Consider the following 18,492-nt stretch of genomic DNA (forward strand, 5'->3'; position numbering starts at 1 on the left):
AGTCGCCTTAGATGGTTTGGTCACATAAAACGGCGGCCTTGCGATGACCCGGTTAGGAGAGTAGAGGTACCTAAAAAGACTTGGTTAGAAAATATTAGGAATGACCTTTCTTTATTAGATTTAAATGAGAATTTGACTTTTAATAGGACACAATGGAGAAAAAGGATTCATGTAGCCGACCCCACGTAGTGGGATAAAGGCTTGATGTTGTTGTTGTATGATGTGTGGGAGCATTTCACAACTACATATGCTAAAGTGTGCTAGTTGCACAAAAGTTGCTATTTGACTTTATCTGGAGAAAAAACTCTATAATGTCCACAGCATCTTTCAAAAAACTCTACTATTCCAATGATAGTTTCACAACTAATTTTATAGAAAACTGTAGTCTTCCCAAAGAAGATGTCAAACAATTTTATAAAAAAAAAATTGTACCACTTTAAGAACAAAGGATAATGTAAAGATTGTGGCCATTTTGAGTTATAAAATAAAGTTATAAGAAAGAACAATGGAATATAAACTGAAAAAAAAAAAAAAAACATTTGCTTCAAATAATCAATTTGTTTTCAAGCTAAAATATATAATATGGAAGAACCTTTTATGTGAGATAATTAATCGAAAAGTTCAGAGAACAGAGAAAGATTTAAAAGAACTTCATATGATTTTTATTAATATTAAGATCATATGATCGAACATCACGAGATTTACTTTTGTATGTATTAAAAAAAGATGTATGTTGAATGTATATTGAAGTTATTAAATGCTTTGACTAAAAATCCAAGAAGTTTATAAAGCCTTTAAAAAGTTTTAGTTTCTTTTTTTTTTTTCAAAGAAAATGTATAATTAATGTAAACCATTATAAATAAGAGCTTGGCATCCCTCATCCCATGCTAAATTAGCATGCTACAAACATGGTAAAATTCATAGAAAGCCTTCCAAATTATAGCATAGATCCTAAACATAAGACATAACGAAGGATCTCAAAGGGCCAAAAATACAAACAACTGATCCCTCTACTCTTTGATCCCTCTACCCATTACAGGCTACTGCTAGCAACCATTCTATCAATCTTCAACACTTCAATACAAATTAGGACTGCAGTACGGGAAAAATCAATCTCTTCATGAATTGTTGCATGGTGTGTCAATTGATAGAAAGTTAAATAATGATCAATCTCTCAAAAACAGACAAACTTCCTTGTAAGTGTATTGTCATTGTTGAGAATCTATGGAGGACCACATGCAATAAAGTGTTTTCCCCATGTTTCCAATACAAATCAAAATTTTGAGAAGTTAGGTGTTGAAAAGTAAGGAAATTGGAAAAAAATCGCCAATTGAGGTCTAAAAAAACTAGGCACGACACTACCAAATTAAACAAAAATTTATAGGGAATAAATCACTATTTTTAAAGGCCCACGTTTGAAACGAAATGTCATGGTTCAATGGGGGTCAGCTCTACTTCCTTCTCAAGCAATCGTGCTTTGCAAAATGCGCTTTATGCACGATCAAGTGCTAAGCATGAACGAGAAACGTGCATGAAAAGACCTCACCTTCATCTTCATCACAGAGACCTCACCTTCATCTTCATCACAGACAATCAACTTGTCTTGTAGCAGCAACATCGCCTTTGTCTTCATCATTAGTAATCGAACTCATCCAACAGCAGCAGCAGCACCTGTGTTTGTCCTGCGATCGCAATTGTCTCTTATACTTGTGATGTGCTCAGCTCCATCTTTGACTACATGAAAAAGTTGGGATCTCACTCTCAATCATCCTTGTAACTAGTGTTATGCTAAACTTTGTCTCCAATCACATGAGAAAGAGGTGATCTCTTCTTGTTGTCAGGGACTTGCAGTGATATCGAGTTTGTTCAAGTATAAGACTGATTTTTTGATGATTTCACAGCCTAAATGGAATAATAAGTTTCATTTATTTTGATCATTTTGAGGAAAAATGATTTGTCACAACTAGATGACTAGGAAGACAGTTAATTAGGGCCAACACTCGTTTAATTGACTAGCATAATTAATTAATTTTATGAATAACTCTTTAATAATAATTAGTGCACACCCTTTTCATAAATCACTTTTAATGGTTTTTATAATATATTTTATAAAAAAAATTATAAATTTACGTGGTCTAAGTTAATAAATAAATATTTATCATATTTGCGAATAATATGCATATAAGTCATCAGCACTCTGGTTAATAAAAGTAACACTTAGCATTGTGCTTTCCACTAAGAAGCAAACAAGGAATCCATGTGTATCGCATTGTGCTTTGCGGTTTTAAAACAACGGAATAAATCATCCTCAGTCTTAAATTTCCATCCAGAGCCTAATTTATCCCAAAAGAGTAGATACTAATGCTCAAAGTAATAAGAAACAAAACCACATTTGTTTATTCCTTCTACAAAAGTGCTAGAATCACTGTCGTTTCTAGAGTGCAGTATTGAGACAATGCACATGTAACATGTTAGTAGCGGACAACATATGTCAGTCAAACAAAACCTCTATGATTTGGACAAAAAACTGAGCTTACACTAAATAAGTAAATGGTTTTGATCGGAACAACACATAAGTAGGCCAGTTAGAGGCATGAGAGGTCAAAGCTAAAGAATTTTTAAGAAAATAGCAAATATTTGATTTCTATGATTCCCCTAAAAGACACGGCATGTGTTCTGCAAAGAGTATCTAAAATCTCTTGTGAGTCTACTTTAAACACCCAAGCAGATCCTCATGCAAGAAAATGCATAGAGTTTAGCATTTGCTTTGAATATTATTCAACATGCTTTGAATATCAAGTCAATATCTAGTAGAACTGATATTCATTTATATGGATGGCCAAAAGGAAACTTCAAATTCACATTATTAACATGTAAACTTCTCACTGGTTACGTCAAAACTATGTCATGTCACCGGATAATGAAGAATGGAAACTTACACAGATTTATGGTAACCTCAGCAAGAAAAGGAGCGAAAGATTGCCCGAGATTGAGAAATGATGGGCTTGCACACAGCAAAGGGAGAATCTGCATACAAGAAGGGGAAAATCTGTGAGGAGCAGCAGAAGGAAGAGGATGGTGATAGGAATTACATGAGTTCTCAAGTAATCCTATCGGATATACTTGAGTTTGCAAGCAAACCTAACAAGAATTTGGTAAAAACAGAGAGAAGATACAAGAACGATAATGCAACAACCCAAAAACAGTAGCTTTTATTAAACAACTCAAAGCAAAACAATATATAAGAAAAGATAAAAGTGATCCTCTATTCGAGAGGAGGATCGTTCTCTCCCAATCTCTAGACACTAGGTCTAGAGCCCAAAACTCCCAAGAGACTCCAAGAGAACACAATACTTAAGCATGCCTCTCCCTTCCCCTCTCTTCCCTATTTATAAGCCCTCCCAAGCCCTTGCCGCCTCTCTCTCTCCTTACCAAAAATAGTTTTTTATTTAATTTTCAAATCAAATAGGGCTGTGGGACCCTCAAGCATAGGCTGCAACCCCCTTGGGAGGCAGTTTGAACCGCCTCTTGCAAACAAGGGCCGGGCCTTATGGGGCTGGTTGGGTCGGTTCTTGAACTGACCTATCAAATAGATGATGATTTGGATAACAGACGGGATAAAATAAGGAAAGCATACTTATGATGATGGCGATGATGATAGTGATGGTGACAAAGATGAAAACAATTATTTTCTTTGACGCTGGATAACATTTAAAATGCAATATCACTAAACATAGAAGAGGTTTCAAGAAATGCATTTAATGAAACCTGCATAGAACTTCTCGATGATCTCTAAAGAGAAATTCCTTACATGCTTTAATAAAACAATGATAATTTGGTTTTAGAATAGTTGAACGTTGAATATGCAAAAAATACAGTACTGCAGTATTAATTTGAAATTTTGAAAGCATACCTTGGCTCTTCTATAACATTTGTATGATCATTATTAACTTCAGCATCCTTGTTAGCAGAATCTAAAGCAGCCAATTCCAACTCAGTATTAAGAAACCCTACAAAATCATCACTGCTGCTTGAAGAATGCAAAGGAGACTCTGCCTCCAAACTCATGATTGCATCTAGCAAACACCATCTACTGCAGAAACCACATATTGTAGTAAGAAAAATGAGAATTATATATAAGAGTAAATCATTTTTAGACAATTTGCAATAATAATCTTGTAGTAATAATGTTATAAAATGCAAATAAGAGAGCATAACAGTCAATGCACTAGATTTGGAGAACAAACATTACAACAACAACATCAAGCCTTTGTCCCACTACGTGGGGTCGGCTACATGAATCTTTTTTCTCCATTGTGTCCTGTTAAAAGTCAAATTCTCATTTAAATCTAATAAAGAAAGATCATTTCTAAAATTTTCTAACCAAGTCTTTTTAGGTCTACCTCTAGCTATCTTAACATAAGTCAAATCTAATATCTCAACTTTCCTAACGGGGTCATCGAAAGGCCTCCGTTTAATGTGACCAAACCATCTAAGGCGACTCTCTCTAATCTTATCTTCCTCTGGAGCTACTCCAATCACAATAGATGTGCTTTGCCCGTTAGTCCTTAACATCTTCTTTAGATTAATAGTTACATGAATAAATAATTGCATAAAACATTCATATTGACTAATCTACTATATATATATATATATATATCATTCATATTGACTAATCTACTTCCACATATATATATATATATATATATATATATAGAGAGAGAGAGAGAGAGAGAGAGATAATATTTAGTTTTATTCAAATACATAAACAGCATTAATCTTTGCAATCTCTAATTCAATGTTTAACAAATCGTTACAATTAGGCTGTTATCATTTCAAATATACACAACATAAGATTAAAATTTCATTAACTTTGCTCCTTTAAATTATATTTAAATTACAGCTTCAATATTTCTAGAATTTATTTTATAACATAATTACATAAAGACAAAGCTTTGAAATTTGAATCCAAATTTTTCATAATATTTTCTCAATAATTTTAGTTAACTAATTTATTCTAACTTCATAAATTTTAGGTTTTAGATTTATAGCAATCAACTATTAAAATCTAGAAAACAATACTTATCATTTAATAAAATTTTAACTTTCAGATTTCATCTAACAAAATTCTAAATTTTATGTTTAATGTACGTACCTTCATATCGTTCTCCTTCTTCCTACTTTGCGAAACACCAATCTATCTCCTCCTTCTGATCTGTTCTTCCTCTCCACACCAAAACGTTACAACATTTCTTTGGGAATAGAAGCTAGGTCTAGGGTTTGTCAATTTGGAAAAAAATAAAAATCTAGGTTAACTCCACCTTGTTTCGAGTTTAAGGAAAAGATGAACTTCCAATATCTTAAATCAACCCTTCGCTTGAAATTTGCGCCTACACCTTACTCTGCAGCCAAGCCTTGACGCGCGTGCAGCCGTCCTGTATGAACCCATCTTGTCACCCGCTCTAATGTCCCTCGTTGTTCGCTTTCTTGTTCGCCGCTACTCGCGCGCTCCCGCTGCCGTGCTTCGCTCGATCGCTCCGACTTCCTCGCTCTCCAGGTCGCCCATTAAATTGGTTCTTCGCCCCACTGCTTACGCTTCCTCAGTCGCTTCTCGATCCTTAATAGGGAAACACCAAATTAGTAAATTACCAACTAATTAGTTACCACTAATATTTATTTTTCTTATAATAAAAAATTATATGAAATCCTTTTTTTGGTATATTTTCTTTTAATATATAATTCATAATTTTAACTATTTTGTATTTAACTGCATAATTAAATTTGAGAAACATTTCTTAATAAATTTTCATTAACTATTATTATTTATCAATATTATTATTATTATTATATTTTGTTTGCAATTTTTAAGTTATTACACTAAACCCTTCCACTTGATAGGAAAAGTTGATTTTATTTCTAGGTCAAGATATTATAGAGACTATTTGGGACTATTGTCTTACTATTTTTCAAAATAATTTTAGTACAAAAATTTTGTAAAAATAGAAAATAATAATAGTAATCATAATAATTATCTCAAATAGGTGAGGCATGGGGGATCACAATGGAGAAATCATCATAAAGCTAGTTGATTGTTGAGGAAGTCGGCAAGCAGTGGCAAAGAAAGAAACTTTACGTAGATGGGGCCAAGACTTTTTTTTTTTAAATCCCTAAAACATGTAAAACGACAACAACGAACAATAAAAAAATTCACAGTATGTTTCCAAGTGAATCAAAATGGTGATAAATTGATAATAATAGGTCTTAAAAAGCAAAGCAAAAATAAATTATGAGTATGAATCAATACATTAAAAATAATTAGATTCAGATGCATTAATCAAACAACCTTTTCACAATCTGAACTAAGCACGACAACAGCAATCAGCAAATGAAATCACAATCTGAACTCAGCATGACTTTGTACAGTATTAAAGGAAGCTAAGCACGACAACAGCAAACGAAATCCCAATATGAAAACAACAAATGAAATCCTAAATTGAAATGAAATCTTACATAAAAACTAAAAACATCAAATGAAATCCTTGCAAATGATAACTTATATAGAAAACTAAAACGAAATCACAAGAGATTTTGATAGCTTCTCACCTTCTGGACTTCAAGTGAGAACGTCCGGATCGAAGACGGAAGAAGGGAATGATTATGCGAATTCACGACTACGAGTTGCTAGACGCACCATTTCGAGATGATCCCCCCTGAGAGTGAAATCCAAATACAAGGCTGCCGACCCGATTGGACGCACTAGTGGAGCCGTGGAGGCCTGAGACAGGCAACGAGACGAGAACTTCCTGTGTCGTGCGACTCGCGAGAGCTTCTTAGACCTATGACTGTCACTTGACCAAACATTGTATGACCGTCATCTGCTAATTACCGTCATTTGATCACATCACTTGACTGTCATCATCTGATCACCATCAACAATTATAATTTCACTACTATCTTCTTATTATCGTTGTCCAACTATCATCATATAATTGTTGTCACCCAACTAATATCGTTTGATACAATCTTCTCCATTTGAGAGGAGAATATCCTCTTATACTTCAGTTACATAGTGGATCATTGCATATGGGCTAGGTTTCAAGATTTTTTTTCTTTCCAAGTTTTTCCCATAAAAACTCAATGCTTCCTACTTTTTTTTATTCTATTATGTATGTGCAAGAATTTCATGCAAAACTATGATTCAAAGCTCTTATTTTACCAGCCAAATTTTTCTAAAGTACTGAACCATCATAAATATAAAGCTTAATGCTTCTTCATAAGGACTCACAGATTCTCTTAATTGAATTGATTTATAAAAGACCTGATTGAGCATTTAGAATAGAGAAATGTGAGTCAAAAGTTAATTACAATGATAAATCATAGAAAGAAATCGATCTGAATTTCATAGAGAATTCAAAAGACTTCAATTTGACATATTTTCTACACAAACTGTAAAATAAAATTAGATAGCATAAAATTGACTACATAATATGAATTTAATGAAAATATATGAGTTGAACTTGGTGTTCCTAGTTATGTAGAGGACAAATCTACCTTATAGTTGGCCTCCAATTAGGAAATCTCAAGTGAATTTCAAATTGGGGGCGGTTACTCTTTACAATTTTATCTTGAATGAATCTTAAGCTTCGTTTGGGACGGTTTTCTGACTGTTTCTTAAAGCAATTTTTTAATGCAATTGAACTAGAAAGCAGCCTTAAGAAGCAATAAATAAAATAGGCTTCTCAGGCTTCGTTTGGGACAGTTTTTTTACTGTTTCTTAAAGCAGCTTTCTAGTATAAAAATTAAAATTTTAATACTATAAAACTATTTTAAGAAGCAGTAAGAAAGCTGTTCCAAACGAAACCTTAGTCATCTAAACTAACGAGTACTCAGGCAAGACAAATATTTAGATTCCTTTGATGGGTTTAACAGGTTATCATTGAGCGAGTTGGAGCAAATTATTGGACAACTTGATAAGATAAGGCTCAAGGCAAATTGCCATAGAATTATGTTACCATTCAGCACGACTTTCAAAGCTTTCTCACTATGAACTATCACCGTCAGTCTGCCTGCCCCCTTGCCATGGGGGCTCTGTAACATCCTCATGGCCTAACTTCAAAAATACAACATCCATATCTCCTTTCAAATGTTTGTTGACATTACCGTTCACATTTTTTTTTTCTTCGAGGTTCTGTTTGGAATAATTTTCTTATTATTTTTTAAAGTAAAATTTTAGTATAAAAATTATTTAAAAGCAATAAATACAACAGCTCTGCAAATACTATCAGTTTCAACAATGAAAAATAGATAGTAATAGGAGTGTAAACAAGATGAGTCAAATCAAATTTTGATACAATCGAACTCAGCTCATTAGTCTGAAAGAGAGCTCAAGTTTGACTAGTTCCATTGTAAACGAGTTCGAGCCACTCATCCACGTCATCCACATATTTGTCGTCCCGCCATCCCACCATCCCGCGTTGTCCTGTCCATTGATGCGTCGACCGAGTCAAATTCGCCGGTCCACTTAAACATCGTCCTGTCATCCGAGCTCGAGCCGCACGACTAACGCGGCCTCCTCGAGCCACGCAAGTGCCTCAAGGCTTGAGCAGTCTATCTCGAATAGGCCTGATTAGGTTGATATTACGTTGTTATTACACAGGATTAGGCTGGTATTAGGCATGTATTTTAAAAATAAGAATTATTTTAAGAATTTGAGCTCGAGCTCGACTCGTGAGCTTGATAAGCTCGGCTCGCGAGCTCATAAACGAGTCGAGCTCTAGCTAGCTCGCTTGCCGGCTCGGCTCACTTAAACCCCTAGATAGTAGCATTGCAAAAAATTATAACATTCATGAACTTCACAAAATGGGAAGGCTTAAAGTCTTTATTTCATTGGGAAAAAAAATGCAGGTACAAGGTTCAAACCATTACAAAAAATAAAGCCCATACAAAATCTTTATACCAATTACCAACCCCTGAACTAAAAAAATGGACCAGCAGAAATACATGTTCCTTTGTCACCCTACGTAATGTCTAACAGTAATATAAGCCTTGTAACATACATACAAATTCCACCTCCCCTGAACTCTCATTTTGCATTACCCGATTACACAAAAAGAATTAATGCAAATTTTGCTTATTCATTATATGTAAAACTGGCTGGGTCTCAAGACAATAGGGATAAAACGGAATGAATCAAAACAACACTATAAAAATTGGGCAAATTATTAGGTCCGGACACCGGACAAAGATGATCATCTGGATTTCTCCCTGTCTACAGTAAAAATACAATAAAAGCACAGTTGTTATAATAACTGCGCTTTTACTGTAGACAGAGAGAAATCCGAATGATGCTCTATGTCCGGTGTCCGAACCTAATAATTTCTCCAAAATTTGAGGCCTGCAAAAAGTTTCATCAAACCCACAGGCGGCGGGCGGGGCAATGGTGCATAAATAAGGCTCATGACTGAACAGCCAGCCTCTGGAGATGCTCGCAGAAAACTTGAAGGCTCGCATCATCAGTAAAGATAATATCCGAGCCCGGAGCCACCTCATGGGCTGAGTTATATGTGGCCGATGGGTTCAGCTTGGCTAAGAGAAATCTTGCCTGCAGACAAAAGAACGATTAGGATGATCTTATTATAGTCGAGTTGGTTCTAACTTGTCATCTAAATATTTATATATGATGAAAATATAAGTAAGCTATAACAGAACTAAGATGCTAGTTGGAAACAAGTAGCAATCTTTAAGAAAAAGGGTAATTCTTTCTTCTTTTTTTCCTTCATTAATAGTGGGGCTTATTGGAGTAACAAAGAAACCAAAATAAAAGAAAATCTATAACAATAAGATCCATATTCCATTGAAACAGTCGAACCTGGGAGCCATGCTGATCACAAACAACTAATCTTGGGGCTGGGAATCTATCTCTGATTATCATTTGGGCATCATCATGCGGAGCTTGCAAAAGAAGAGAGAAAGCCTGAAAGAAAAACACACAGAAACCCTTACATAAAGAGAGAGAGAGAGAGACAGAGAGAGAGAGAGAGGAAAAAGATTAAAAAAAAAAACGATTTTGCATTGGGCATTGTTTGGCAATTTTCTTTAGCTGCTATAATCAATGTAAACCTGTTATATCATAATTTGTAATTTGAGGGAAAACATATTACGAAAGCACGTGCAACTCAGTGTTTTAAGATTCGGGCAAAACACATATAACGTATGTAATTTGAGAGAAAATATATTACAAAAGCACTGTTGACGTGCAACTGCAACTCGTTGTTTTAAGACTCACTGTTGGTGTGGGCGGTGGTAACTTTATTTCGTACAAAAATATAAAAAAACATCACAATATTACTAAAATGAATAATTAGGTATATCTAGATTTTGTTTGAGACAAATTTTCTCAATGTTTTGCTTTTTAAATCGTTTCCATACATCTATTTAGTTGCTATTTTTTAATATATATATATATATATATAGTGAGAAGCTACTTCTAAGAATCAAATTTGCTAGAATAAGGTATCTATAAAAAAAGCTATTGGCATACTCACTAATTTCAAAAAACTTAATTTTTTTATAATGAATTTATAATTTCCTTTATAAAAATTATAGCTGTCCCAAATAAACTTAGAGTTAATTATAACACATTTGGTAAATTTCTTGTGAACTTCCCTAATGAATACGCATCAGGAAGTCTATGTTTCCAACAAAAGTTAGAGAGAAATATGAAAATAAGTTCCTCATTTCCTACATGAGTTACAACCAAGATCCACAGTATCTGAGAACCCAAGTAAAATATCAAAATTTTCTTCAAACAAGAACGTTTTATTAAAGTTACTAATTTAAGTTTTCTTTTATCATTTAACTTTTGCACTTGGGACAAGGATGCTCCTACTCACCATGAAAGTTTTATTTGCTTCGTTGGCACTTGGGACAAGGATGCTCCTATTCACCATGAAATAGTTACATCTTGTGCCTTTCATTTCCCCTAATCTAATTCTAGACAAGCCACCAACTAATTGAAGCTCACAATTCAATACTTAGGATCAACTTAGTCCTTTTGTTTCAGATGTACTAATCAATTATGAAATTTATCTTAGATTTTATTTGGAACAGTTTTCAACTGTTTTCGTGGTGAGAAAAGCAAATAGTAAAAAAATAAAATATTCCAAAGACAAATTTTACAGAGTTATTTCAAAATTTTATTTTAAAAATTTATTTTTGAAAACATATGTTTAAAACTGTAATAGAAAAATAAACTTTAAGCATAAATGAAAAAGTTTAAATTGTTCCAAAAAAAATCATAATTGTGTTAAAGAACTCGAGTTATTTCTAATGAAAATGAATTCAATACAAAATCAAAGTTTATGCTGACATTATGATGGAGACATCAGCAGCGATTTTGACACATGTACCTCCAGGAGATGCCGGAGATCGACGGCCACGATTATGATCTGTATTTTCATCATTTTATGTAGTAATTTATTTTTATTTTATGTTTTTCCGTTTTTTGCCCTTATGGGTATTTGGTAGCTATTGTAGCCCAAGGGGCATTTTAGTATTTTCCTTTCTTTGTCATTTTGAGGCCTATTTATATGGCCATTTTCTCATGTAATAGTTAGTTTTTGATGAATGAAAATTTGATATTTCATGTTCTCTTTGTGAGTGCAAGCCTCCACGATCTCTTAGTGAGTTCATAGGAGAAGCTAGATCTCTTTGTGAGTTCTAGGTTTTCTTGTTCTACTAATTTTCGTTCTTTATTTCTCGTGTTCGATTCGTCGTCGTGGAGATTGGATTGAAGCAATTGTGGAGAGTGGAATGGGAGGAGATGCATGAGGTTTGAATCCCCTTTGAATTACTCCAAGCTTTCTCCCCAATTCTCTGGCCGCCGCCTTCCTCTTCCCCAAGCCCCTTGCCGCCAGCCACCTTGGGCCGCCCAGGCTGCCGGCCACCACCACCTGAAAATTTGTCCAAGCCGCCGGCCCCTCTTCCCCAATTTTCCTTCCCCACCACTCCACCCGCCGGCCCCTCTTAGAGTTTTGAATTTGAAATTCAAAACTCTCGTGAAGCTTTGATACTTTCCTAATTTAGCTCCTTAATTTGAGGTCTCCAAATTAATTAGATTTCAATTTGAATTTGAATTCAAATTGGTCTTAATTAATACCTTCTTATTAGGAAACTTCCCTAGCTTAAAAACCTGAAATATATTTCAGATTTTTTATTTAAAGCTTTGTTAGCCAAGTGGTCCCCACCCACTTAAGTTAAACATTTTCTCCCTCTCTATACTTGGCCAGCCTTCCCCTTATTGTTTTCTATTTAATTGCCACATCACCACCTTTTAAATGCCTCCTCTCACATAATTAATTCCAGATTTCTTCAGTTTTAATTTTCAGATTTCAAAATCTGAAAACTGAAATGGCTTTCCTCTCTCCTCAGTTAGTTCCCTCATCCCACTCTCACGGCTTTCCTGCATACCTAGGCTATTGATGTTATTTCCTAATACTAGAGCTGAGAATTAGGAAATATGAGCCCGTGGCTCTTTGCTGGAAATTCTTCTAAAAGCCTTTCACTCCCTCTCAATCCAGTGAGCTCCTCTCCCACCCGTCTCCCTCCTCTTTATTTCTTTCCTTTTTTTGATTTCCAATCATCTCCCCAAATCAATTCACTGAATTTTAGGGAATTGAAGTCCTGAATTGAATTCCAGTCAATTCCCTATTCTTCTCTACAGCCCACCACTCTTCCAAAGCCCCTTCCCATCCTGAAATCTTCCTCACGGGATGGCTGTCCAGAAGTTTTGAAAATTGGTAGACTGCAATCCACTGATTTCTGCACCTTTCTACCGGCTGGTCAGCCCCCAAACTCAACCCCCTTGCTGTCCAGACTTTACTGGACATCATTGGATTGCTGTCCAGAATTCCATACTCCGGCCACCTATCCAAGAACGATGATCTTAGGTTTCTTCTTCCTCAGAGTGACCTCGGTTCTAATGTGGAGACTCTTCTTCCGCTAAAGCCTAGACTAGTTGAGCGTATGGACTCCAAATTTGAAAATTCTCATTATTAAATCGTGGACTCTTATTTATCGTCGTAGTTTTACAATTATTCTTTGTGTTTTCTTGAATTGTTTGGTTGATTGATTTCGCTCTTCTTTGCCTAAGCAAGTTAAAATTGAGAACTACAAGGATCAATCTTTGCTATAAGTGATAATTTTATTTTGGATTATTTTGCTAAAATTGCTCTCTTTAATTTCTTAAAGTAACTCCATCGCATGTTTGTTTCACATCACATTATCATCGAGGAGAAATGCAAAGGAATGATAATTTTCTGCAAGAAGCCAAATAAAGTTTATGCATTCCACCATCTTTAACTTGTCCGAACAAGAAATAAAAAATAAATTACAATTTAAGATGCATTACAATCAAAATTATACTTCAAACTTGTCCACAAACAGAACATTCAGGAGAAATAATTCAAACATGTAAATATTTCATATAATTGTGTTTGAGTTCTGAATCATAGGGGTATATTTAGTGTTTAAGGTTGATTTCTTTGAAGGTCACAGAAAAATTAGATGTTTCTCATATTATGACACAATTAACTTAATGAAAGAACCGACCGAAACTTCAGGATATTAATAGTTCTAAAACAAGTGAGATAGTGTTGCATCTCAAAACTTCATGTAGTTCAGCTAGAAAAAGATGAAAAGGCTTGAGCTTCAAAAAAATTGAGGGAATGCCAAAGAAGCTCCATAAAAAATTAATTACTAAACTAAAAAAAAAGATGCATATAAAGAATGAATTACATCTTATTACAATAAAATTGCAATTGACACTTTAATACCTGATGTTCTGGCTGGTTTTGGTAGCCCATGTTGCGCCACTGAGCAATTGTCGTACCATGAAAAATAACTACACTGAAATATGCATCCAGTAAGAGTATGCGGTCAGCTGCTATAGATGCTACATCCAACAAAGCAGGTGAAGGCGGTGCAGCAAAAGAGTATGATATCAGTGAAGGCTGAATCATAACAACAGAGTTTGTGATGCTTTCTCGATTCAACAAAATGCGGAAATATGCGGTCTCATCAGGGCTATTATTAAAAACCTGAAACATACAACATCTAAATGTTTAATATGGGAAAGCTGGGGTTAAGAAATAATAAATAATAAATAAATCAAATGTCTCACCTGTACAAACTGTGACCGTCTCAAATTAAACATGAACTGAGGAAATATTGAAAAATTAGGATTTATAATAAATGAACTAGGTTCATCTTTCCGATAGTCACCAAAACGTGAGCAAAGGCGGATGAGTGTTCTATCCAACCATCGGGTTGCATCGAATTCTTCCTGAAAACAGAAGAAGAAACACTTTGCCACAATGAGAAATACTTTTCCAATAAAAACCATTGACAATATCTTTAAGTATGAAAAAAACTAAAAGTAGTTCTGTAATTGTAAAAAAAAATGAAAGAAAATACCAGCTGAGCAATGTGCCATTATTGGGGAATATATTAAAGAGTGCAACAAGATTTTTAAATTGATTTGTAAATGAAATTAAACCTCCATGCTTCTGATATGTCATTATAGTCATTATCAAGAACATTAGCCATGACAAAATTTTGGGTCCCCATTATGAATCTCATCATTATTCTTGAGTATTACATATGCATTTAAAACCAATCTAAACAAACCTATATGTACAATTTATAGCATTATCAGTATACATCACAATGAACGCAGCTATAATCTTGTGCAGCAAAAAACTGACCTCCATCTCCATCTTAAATGACACGTATCTAGCCAATACAACAGCAGCAGTTTCTTGGTCGAACCCATCAACCAGTTCCTGGAGGATCAGTGATTTATGATATCAGCCAAATAAATCAATAAATATGCAACAATTATTGATCAAATAATAAATAAATTGTCACAAAAACCATGAAATTCCTACAGTTAAATATTTACATAACTCAACTAACATATTAGCAGTTAAAGTTAATGCATTGGTTATACATACTTATAGGATCAATTGACCTTAGTAACTCAGTGTTGACTGTCATAGGAAGCTTCATGACGATCTATAAGGTAAACCCATGAACAAATGCATTAACTAAAAAAAGCTAAAAGAAAATGAAATAAAAGGACCTAAAAAGAGAAAATGAAATAAAAGGACCTAAAAGAAGCATATAACTAGACATGAAGTTGTCAAGCAAGCAAACCCAAGCCACAAAGTTCTTAAAAATACTTAATAATATAAAAAAATGTCATGTTTTACAAGAACTGAAAGTACATTTTGTGATCCCAACATTGGAAAGAAAAAACCAACACACGTGAAATTTGATAATATCAACCTACAATGAAGGCTAAAATTGAAGTTTACATAATGCTGGGCACAATAATTCCTAGTCATAATTGCATACTTCCAGTCACATGTAACTAAGAAGGCATGATGTTCTGATCATAAAGAAGCAGAAAGACAAACGCGCTAGCGTCAAATAGAAAAAGGGAAAAAAAAGGCCATTCAAAGAATCCAATGCATTTTTTTCAAAAAAAAAAATTAGTACATTCAAAATCAAGGAATGGGAATAGAATACACGGAATGCAGTGAAGATTTATTACAATGAGAGTGAACCATATTCACTGAAGGGTTGAAAAGCTAGGCAGCATGCGGATCAAAACCGTTGGCATTAGCCTTAGTAGCAACTTCAATATCCAAGGAAAAAAATGATTGATTTTTTTTTGGTGAAGCAACAACAACAAGGCTTTATCCCACTAAGTTGAGTCAACTACATGAATCATTTTTTTACCATTGTGTCCTATTAAGATGCAGATATTTGAAGAGGATGATGCACATAGGTGGGTATACCTGGTGGAGATAGATGCATCAGGATACGGCCTAGGGGCAATACTCATACAAGATCATCGGCTCATTGCTTATTTCAGCTAGGTGCTCAGTGCTCACAACCATGAAGAGGCTCAAGTTTGTATACGAGCGGGAGTTGACGGCAATTATCTTAGTCATCCAAAGTGGCAACCATATTTGTTGGGGTGATACTTTATTGTCTGAACAAACCAGAGTCTGAAGTTTTCTGTTGGAGCTGAGGATGATGACTAAGGAGCATTAGAGGTAGTTATCCAAATTACTTGGATATGATCACCTAGGACTAGACAGTTCTCATCCTTCCACCTTGAGGACAAGGTGACACTTTGGGAGGGAAGTATTGATGAATTGACCAATTTGATTGGGAGGAAATTAGAAAGTTGCCTAATAAAGAGAGAGTTATTTAGGAAGATTCTTAATCAAAGGGGAATTGTTTATGAAATTTTTAATTTTAATTGGGAAGAAATTATTTATGGCAAGAGATCTTATTTGAATTCAAAATCTAAGGGTAAATTATTTAGGGAAAGGTAGAAGGAATCAAATGGAAATTATTTAGCAATGTTTTAATTATAATTAGGAGGGAATTAATTAGGAAAATATATCTAATTTGAATTCAAATATTATAAAGAATTATTTAGAGAAAGGGGGCTGATTTGGGAGGAAATTAGGGGAGCCTATTTAAGGCTAACAATGTTGTATTTTGGGTATTATGTGATTTGTGTTTGTTGTACTCTTTTTCTGAGGGCTCTAGACGCCAGCTAAGGATTTGGAAGAGTTGGATCTTCCTCTTCAATTGAAGATCCAATTGTATCTTGCTTTTTCTTTCATTTATCTTTCAATAAAAAGTTCTTGTGTTATTCTTCCTAGTTTTCTCAATACCTACATCCACTTCCTATCAATATACTTCTAGGTCCTCCATTGCAATTTGATAGAAAAATTTTGCATGATGATTTTTCTAATAAATATTCATTTATGCTTAACCAACGACCTATTACTCTTGGCCATTACCACCTCAACAAGTTGCAAAGGATCAATTGAAGCTAAAGCAAGAACATAATAGCAAAACGAGGGAATTCACTTCAGGATTAAAACAAAAGCAAGAAGAAAAATCATGCATTCTTGCCAATAAAAGTGAAATCAAACAAGCCATACAGCTTAGACAACCCCTCATATCACTTATGTATAAAGAAAATTATTTGAGCACTAAAGACTTGGTTGGAATCCTTCAGAGCAGCATTATTTCTCTTTTGCAAGATTATGAAGATGTGTTCCCAGAAGAGACATCTTCCGGCCTACCATCAATTCGAGGAATTGAGCACCAAATTGACTTTGTACCTGAAGCCACTCTTCCCAACCGACTTGCTTATAGAAGCAACACAAGGAAACCAAGGAGCTTCAACAACAGGTCAGTGAGCTAATGGAAAAAGGTTTGGTGAAGGAGAGCACGAGCCCATGCGTTGTTCTAGTATTACTTGTGCCCAAAAAGGATAGGACGTAGAGGAATGCCGAGGCATCAATAATATCACGGTGAAGTATCGCTGCCCTATTCCCCGTTTAGATGATATGTTAGAAGAATTATATAATGCATGCTTATTTTCCAAAATTGACTTAAAAAGTGGGTATCATCAAATTTGTATGAAAGAAGGTGATGAATGAAAAATAGCATTCAAATCAAAACAAGGTTTATAAGAATGGCTAGTGATGCCTTTTGGCTTAACTAATGCACCTAGAACTTTTATGCAATTAATGAATCATGTTTTGCGAGCTTATATTGAAACTTTGTTTTGTTGTTTACTTTAATGATATACTCATCTAAAGTAAAAACTTGAATGAACATTTTACACACCTACAATTAGTATCGGAAGTGCTTAGGAAGGAACAATTATATGCTAATTTAAAAAAATGTTCATTTTGCATCACCAATAGAATTGTGTTCCTTTGATATGTTGTTAGCTCTCATGGCATATAGGTGGATGAGAAAAAGGTACAAGCCATCCAAGAGTGGCCAAGACCAACCAACATAAATGAAGTGCGAAGCTTTCATGGGCTTGCTAGTTTTTATAAAAGATTTGTGAAAGATTTCAGCACCTTGGCCACCCCACTCACTGTAGTTATCGAAAAGAATGTTGAATTTAAATGGGGTGAAAAACAGGAAAAATCTTTTTCACTTATTAAACAAAAACTAACCCATGTTATCTCTAGCTAACTTTAAAAAAAATATTTGAAATTGAATGTGATACTTCAGGAATAGGTATTGGAGCTTTACTTATGTAGGAAGGGAGACCAATTGCTACTTTAGTGAAAAGCTAAATGGTGCCACCCTAAATTACACCACATATGACAAAGAATTGTATGCCTTGGTTAGATCCTTGAAGACATGGCAACACTCTCTATGGTTCGAGTCTGCGATACACACTAATCATGAGTCACTCAAACATCTCAAGGGCCAACAAAAATTGAACAAAAGACACGCTCAATGGATGAAATTCATTGAGAACTTCCCATATATCATCCGATACAAGTAAGGTAAGACAAATGTGGTAGCCTACGCTCTCTCTTGCAAGTATACTCTATTCACTACTCTTGATTCTAAATTACTTTGATTTGAATATATAAA

At 34.5% G+C, this 18,492-nt stretch overlaps 2 protein-coding genes across 4 annotated transcripts in view; both read right to left on the minus strand.

Moving 5' to 3' along the window:
- Positions 1–5,615, minus strand: part of LOC110100636 (RNA polymerase II C-terminal domain phosphatase-like 4) — a 23,901-nt gene extending 18,286 nt beyond the window's left edge. The window contains exons 1-3 of one of the 3 annotated variants that reach the window (XM_028693710.1): positions 3,914–4,052; positions 2,940–3,027; positions 1,573–1,734 (exon numbers count right to left, since the gene is read on the minus strand). Coding sequence is in view for 1 of the 3 variants with exons in the window: in XM_020828234.2 (XP_020683893.1) it covers positions 3,914–4,068 (155 nt within the window). In the remaining 2 variants the exon portion in view is untranslated. Of the gene's footprint in view, positions 1–1,572; positions 1,735–2,939; positions 3,028–3,913; positions 4,094–5,155 lie in introns of those variants that run through there. The other 2 variants (XM_020828234.2, XM_020828239.2) reach the window with 2 other exon arrangements.
- A 3,242-nt stretch (positions 5,616–8,857) lies between these two features.
- The window catches only part of LOC110100629 (protein transport protein SEC23-like), a 28,645-nt gene continuing 19,010 nt past the window's right edge, over positions 8,858–18,492 (minus strand). Inside the window, exons 8-12 of the mRNA XM_020828223.2 lie at positions 14,763–14,840; positions 14,180–14,341; positions 13,833–14,096; positions 9,869–9,973; positions 8,858–9,601 (exon numbers count right to left, since the gene is read on the minus strand). Of these exons, the coding sequence (XP_020683882.1) occupies positions 9,455–9,601; positions 9,869–9,973; positions 13,833–14,096; positions 14,180–14,341; positions 14,763–14,840 (756 nt within the window). The 3' untranslated portion in view covers positions 8,858–9,454. The remainder of the gene's footprint in view (positions 9,602–9,868; positions 9,974–13,832; positions 14,097–14,179; positions 14,342–14,762; positions 14,841–18,492) is intronic.

The sequence above is a fragment of the Dendrobium catenatum genome, unplaced genomic scaffold (assembly GCF_001605985.2).
Source record: "Dendrobium catenatum unplaced genomic scaffold, ASM160598v2 fragScaff_scaffold_338, whole genome shotgun sequence".
Classification (NCBI taxonomy): domain Eukaryota; kingdom Viridiplantae; phylum Streptophyta; class Magnoliopsida; order Asparagales; family Orchidaceae; genus Dendrobium; species Dendrobium catenatum.